A 6,954-nucleotide genomic window follows, 5' to 3' on the forward strand; every position below is an offset into this window, starting at 1 on the left:
GGTAAGCCTCGCAACATTCCCCATCTGAAACGTGAACTGCTTTTGTTTTTTTCACGAGTGAAATCTCTACCAATTGGTATAGTTTTATTTTAAACCCTCCTGCTTTTATAAAATTAATAATTAAGAGTAATAGAGCTATGGATCGAAATTTCTTTTTGCAAAAGGAGTACTTGTACAAGGTCAAAAGAACAACAACAAAAAACCAGAAGCTACGAACCTGTTACTTTTGCTACCTGATGTCTTGGGTTTAGTGAGATTGAGCGGACCTTCCATACCAGGAGCAGGATCAGAGATCCCTGGGGTAGGGGTTCTGTTAGGTACCTTTCCACACGTGGGGCTAGGATCTCCTGATCCGAGACGATTAGGGGTCAAAGGGCTACTTGACATAGAGCCCATAAACGCATTTCCAGACACCCATGGTTGGAGCGTAGATAAAGAAGACTAAAAAGATATAAACTAATTAATGAAAATTGTTCTAACGAATATTATATTCTAAACTATAGTACAACGACATAAATGTGTTTAATCTATAAGTATGCGCACAGACTACGAAAGCATAGAGCGAGAACAGAAGAATTATTCGTAGAAACCGCGTCATATATATATTTTTAAAAAGTTTTTCAGGTTGCCAACTTTATCGAAAAGTACTTGATTGTATCATACTTTTCCCCTTTTGTCATTCCTATATGATTTTATATCTTTTTTTTTTTCATCATTATAATTTTAACTGCGTTTTTGAGTTTTGGAAAAGTTTTGGGGAAGATGTTATGTTTACCAAAAGTTAAGACCACATTTTTTTGGAGGTTATTTGTTGAAATAATCATTTAGCACGTGATATCTGCATGTTTATACCCCGTGTCTTGATTTTTCCAAACTTAATTTGGCCAGTGAACATAAAATAATTTTATGCGTGTGTTGTGCTGTATATTTATTTATTCAATAGAGAGAGTTGTACGCTTCGAAAAACGCTGTGAAAACATTGAAATGTTGTCAAAAGTCCACAGCTTCTCGTGACTTCTACTGCCAATACAGCCGAAACCTGTCGTGAAGCGAAGGTGGTCAAACTGAGAAGCGGTATGTCAAACAGGCCATATATATACAAATATAAATACTTTCTACTGCCAATACAGCCGAAACCTGTCGTGAAGCAAAGGAGTTAAGAATACGAAGAGAGCAACATGGTAGAATAAACTGTAATATTTATCTAATAAAAGGTCACAGAGGAGAAAAGGTCAAACTGAGAAGCGGTATGTCAAACAGGCCATATATATACAAATATAAATACTTTCGTTGTTGTATACACACACACACATAAGAGCTATGCCCATCGTTGAATTCAGAGGGTGTACAGGGAGAATTCCCCCTATGCAAAAAATCCCCCCCTGAAGTACAATATTTTCAATTTTGTCGAATTTGAATTCATTCTCCCCAGCTTCATATTCCCCACTCCCGGTGGAACAGTTTGTATTCAACACTGGCTAGGCCGTTTATCAAACTTTCTTACATTAATTAAAGCCAGCCTCTACATCAGGTCTTTTGTATATGAGCACAATCTCTTTGTGTTGTTACAGTCCCAGCAAGTTTCTGGATAGTTTGAAAATTTCCATTAAACGATCATAATTTCTGTTTCTGCTTTTTATGCCACCCAAGTGGCACAGCGGTATGTCTGCGAACTTCCAACGCTAGAAACGTGGTTTCGATATTCGTGGTGGGCAGAGCACAAATAGTCCATTTTGTAGCTTTGTGCTTAACTTCAAACAAATCGTTTTCTCGAAAGAGTGATTTTATTATTAGAATTTTATCATTTTAACGATTGTAGTAATTACTGGTGCCTAGATGCTTATATATTTGTAAGGCGTTTTAAAAGTAACTTCAAATATTGCTTGGATTCGTCTAGTATAGCGCATAAATGATTACAGTGTTAAAATTTAGAAAATAAATAAATAATACAATTAAATTCACCGATAGGTGGCGGGTAATGATCCGTCATTGAAGGGTGTCTAAACACAGAGTGTGAAAACTATTTTTAGAAAACCCGGCAAATAGCTTAGTTTGGGATAATATACGTGGTAGTTTACAATGGTAAGAGCGCCACCTGCTAACCTCAAGCTGAGATTAGAAGCACTATAGGGTTAGTTTCATCGGTAATGTATCGGTGAAAAATCCCATAAACACTCACGTCAAAATAGATCTAAATCCCAATCCGAATAGATGGAATAGGGTAGGTTAAAACCGATATGTTTCCAAACGCCCAAAACCAACTGGAAGATTTGTTGAAACACGAGCTATAATAAATATTAGCTTTTCGATGAAAAGATAAAAAATGTTTTTTGTAATTCTAGATGTACTGGGTGTTGTGTAAAATTGATATATAATGATATAATAAAAATAATCGTATGATTGGTATGTGCCAAACCATAAAGACCCACTTCACAAACCTGCGTTCTATAATTCTAAAGTTTCAGTGGAATACTGCTATATTGACTTAGTGCAAGGAAGTATTAGCGCGGTCCTGTGCGAAATAGCTAAGCACGTGTATACATTTCACACGGAGAATATACATACACATTTAACTTTTTGTTTCTTCCTTAATGAAATCAAAGCATCCTTTATGTTACTCCAGAAATAGTGATCACTCATTCTTGGATTAAGACTGTAACATCCGTAATTAAAGTTTTTGAGAAGAAGAAGAAAAAGAAATGGTTTGAAAATGTATACGAAAAAAAAAAAAGTTGAAAACTGCTAGCAACAGTGAAGTTGAAACTTCTGGACTGATAATTTAATATGGCAAGCATGTAATCTAACTCTACCTACTCTCCCCTATTGTTGGGCCGTACCTAAACTGTTTCAATATTTCATATCTTAATGCAAGTCAATTGAATAAAGCACATTTACAACGCACTCTGCTCTTAATATTTCATAGCCAGTGCTCGAGCTTTTGTTCGTTTTCCATTCGCGGGTAGATCAAAGATTTGAGGACCAGAACTGTTCGTATGGCCGGCTTTGATTTAATTTTACCGCGCTTTATGATCGAATCATTGGATGGATTGCAATTATTTCTGGTACGACTACCGTCCGATTTACAACATGCTGATCCACCATTATCGTTGATTTTTCTACAGAACTTGCCTTGGCAGCAGAGTTTTCTACGAGCCCGCACGACTCCCTACGGACAGACCCCGCGCGGTGCGTGCATTACCGGTAACCAGAAACTCTTACGTGGCGTGAAAACTTCCACCATCTGGTGCATGGAGGTCCTCCAATCTACAAAGTGCTGGCGAAAAATGTTTTCTTCGATAAATACGCATCACGGACTCACTTACAGAAATAGAATTTTCTTTTAAATGAATCAAAGCATAAAGTTCTAGTATGTCTCCTATGCTGTAATCAGATCCAAAAATCAATGTCTGATTTAAAGTAAAACAAGTCGTCAACAGGATTGGAAGTTTCTGTTGTCTTAAAACCAGAAAAGTTCGAACTTGTAAAATAGGTTTTTGGTTGCTACGATCTTGCTCGACAAAATTCCAATGTTCTTTCAATGCATGTGTTAGTAATAACCAAGATATGGACTAGTCCTAACAAACTCCTTGGTCACAATAACTAAAGTTATCGAAGATAACTAATGCATTAGTGCACATATAGGAAGTGTACTTTGGTTTGGTTGTTTTAAATGTCGCGCAAAGCTACACTAGGGCTATCTGCGTTAAATGTCCGTAGCCAACTCTTGGGCTACACTTTTACTAACGAATAGTGGGATTGACCGTCAAATTATAACGTTCCCACCTGAAAGGGCGAGCATATTCGGTGATGAAGATTCGAACCCGCGACCCTCAGGTTGCGAGTCGAGCGCCTTAACCACCAGAGGAACTGTAACAATGTACATCGCACTGATTACACATACAGTTATCATATTGCCCCCCCCCCCCCCAGTGGCACAGCGGTATGTCTGCAGACTTACAACGCTAGAAACCGGGTTTCGATACCCGTGGTGGGCAGAGCACAGATAGCCCATTGTGTAGCTTTGTGCTTAACTTCAAACAAAAAAATTATCATATTTATATTACAGATTTCTTTTTCTTTAAGGGTAAAATCAAAAATACTATATGTTTACTGTAGGTATAGCTTCGAACGTTTATAACTTTTATTTCAACCTCTAAGCCTACTTACTACCAACTAAGCTTAGAAGGTTTTCTTAGATTATATAGTGAATTAATTTTAAATTCTGTACGGAAACATAGTTTAAAGAATTTTTTCAGATTTATTTTTATTCTTGATTTAAAGATGCAATAAATTGTTACCCAGCAAAGTAAACTGAGCCAGAATAGAAACAAAATTGTAGAATTTATATCGAATTTCGATTATTGGACCTTTATAGTATTGTTATTATTTATTTACATATTTGTTAAGCACAAAGCTACATGACGTACTCATCATGGGTATCGAAACCCGATTTTTAGAGATTTACCCCTGAGCCACTGGCGAACTTTCTTTTTAAGAAACAGATTGATTTTCCATGAATGTAAGTCAGACAGACACAGATGTAAAAGGGTGGAAACATGTATGTTTATGCATAATTAAGAGTAAAAAATGTAATAACGATTAAGTCCTGCAGTAAAAACCCTAGTAGATTTATTACCTGTAGAGGGCGTATATCAAAGCTAGTCACAAATGAACATCTGTCAGTTTCCACGTTACTCAAAACTGACTTAAACTGTTCTATATTTATACCTTTTTAACTTCATCTAATAATCATTTACCCCAAACTTTCTTCGAAGGTTCTGAGCAGGCTCTATTAATAAACTTAAATTATGACAATGTCATCTGTTCAACAGTTCTGTCACGCATATTTCGTGGGAGAATATGATATATAAATCCAGACCAAAACAATTTACTTCCGAACCTCACATGCATTTCTTTTTTGTAAAATGATTCTGATCATAAAAGCAAAAAGATTGCTTGTAGGATTTCCGTACGAAAAACATGACCAAATAAAACTAACTCAAACACGAGCACAAAATAACACAATATGTTCAAAACTGTCCTATAGCTCAAACACGAGCACAAAATAACACAGCAATTTAGGAGACCCCCCCTTACGACAACCGAAGAATAAACCAATATGTTACAAACTGTTTAACTCAAACACGAGCACGAAATAACACAATATGTTAAAAACAGTCCTATAACTCAAACACGAGCACGAAATAACACAGTAACTTAGAAGAAAAATCTTTCCTTACGGCAACCGAAGAATAAACCAATATGTTACAAACTGTTTAACTCAAACACGAGCACGAAATAACACAATATGTTAAAAACAGTCCTATAACTCAAACACGAGCACAAAATAACACAATATGTTAAAAATTGTCCTATACCTCAACTAATTCAAACAGGAGCACGAAATAATACGGTAAGTTAAAAGAAGACCTTTCCTTATGACAAACGAAAGATAAATCAACGTGAATTAAAAACTGTCCTACAGCTTCAAGCTAATAACTAACAAAACTCCAGAAACGTTGCTGATTCGTGATACCCTTATTCAAACTCCAGAAACGTTCTTAAGTGGGTAAAAAGGCAAATAATGTATAAACCAACATCAATAAAGTTTTTTACAGACAACATACACTTAAAAATTACAATAAAGGTAGGAAAACATCAAAACATCCCGAATCAGAGAAATCTTCAAACGTAACCAGCAAAGTCACAATACTATTCCAAACAGATTTAAGAAGCTCCACCTATGAGTGCTTTACATGGAGGTATTTTCTTGACAGTAGTCCGCTCTGTTGTGAAAATCAGAGATTGAGGGGACGAAATCATTTACCTACAAGGGATAATTCTATCTTTTCTTGGATACTTACAGGTGAGTAGATAAGTACAGGTGAGTAAATACGTACAGGTGAGTAGAACTCTGTCGTATGTACAAAATTAATAATTTTAAATTTATATTACTTTTTAAATTTTCCTTTTGAACTTTTCATAATGAATAAGACGATGCTTTCTCGGGTTGCAGAACCGACTCAACGGGCATTACGTGACAGCTGCGGGCGTGAAGTCTCTACCAGGACTCCCGACCTTACCTGGCACCCTGACGCCTCAAGCACTCATGTTTCTTCCCATGCTAGATGGAGGGCTCTCGGCGGCCACAGTACTTCCTTATGCAGCAACTACATTTCCAGGAGAAAGCAGTTTGGTCACCACGGCAACGGGAATACCACCACTACTTCCCCGCGTCTCTGTTCCTTCGCTAGCACTTAGCGCCCCCTCTCAACAAGTTGGACAAACAACTAGCTTACCTTCTGTAACCCCAACGGTAAGTCACGTTTATCAAGACAAAATAGCTACTACGTTACAGTAGCCTAGGTATTTTTCTTGCTTTGTTTTGCAAACAAAAACAAATATTTCCAAATCATACACGATTTACTTTTTAAGGGACATATTTGACATGTACAAATCAGTAGTTTTAACCATGCAGACAAACAAGCTATTTTTTTACTCTTGGAATATTTCACACCATTAAATGGAGAGTAATTCATATATCTGTGGAAACTGTGATGTCATCTGCATCAAGAAAAATAAATACTACTCACCTGTACGTATTTACTCACCTGTACTTATTTACTCACCTGTACGTATTTACTTACCTGTACGTATTTACTCACCTGTACTGGAGAGTAATTCATATATCTGTGGAAACTGTAATGTCATCTGCATCAAGAAAAATAAATAGTTATCGGGATTTCGTTTACTTGATATCTTACTTTTTCTTAGCTTCCAGTAATCCAATTAATACATTTTATTTGTGCTATGAATCAATTACTATATTGTTGTTGTTAAGTAATTTAGGGTTGTCCGCATCTCGAATAAAGTTTGTTTGTAGTTAAGCACAAAGCTATACAATGGGCTATCTGTGCTTTGCCCACCAGGGGGTATCGCAACCGGTGTAGCAAT

At 36.4% G+C, this 6,954-nt stretch overlaps 1 protein-coding gene across 1 annotated transcript in view; it reads right to left on the bottom strand.

The window, feature by feature from the left end:
• Window positions 1–180: 180 nt before the first annotated feature.
• Window positions 181–6,954, bottom strand: part of LOC106458882 (transcription factor SOX-5-like) — a 125,315-nt gene continuing 118,541 nt past the window's right edge. The window contains exon 5 of the mRNA XM_013918442.2: window positions 181–441. Coding sequence (XP_013773896.2) covers window positions 181–441 — 261 coding nt within the window. The remainder of the gene's footprint in view (window positions 442–6,954) is intronic.

Source organism: Limulus polyphemus, unplaced genomic scaffold (assembly GCF_000517525.1).
Source record: "Limulus polyphemus unplaced genomic scaffold, Limulus_polyphemus-2.1.2 Scaffold527, whole genome shotgun sequence".
Taxonomy (NCBI): Eukaryota; Metazoa; Arthropoda; class Merostomata; order Xiphosura; family Limulidae; genus Limulus; species Limulus polyphemus.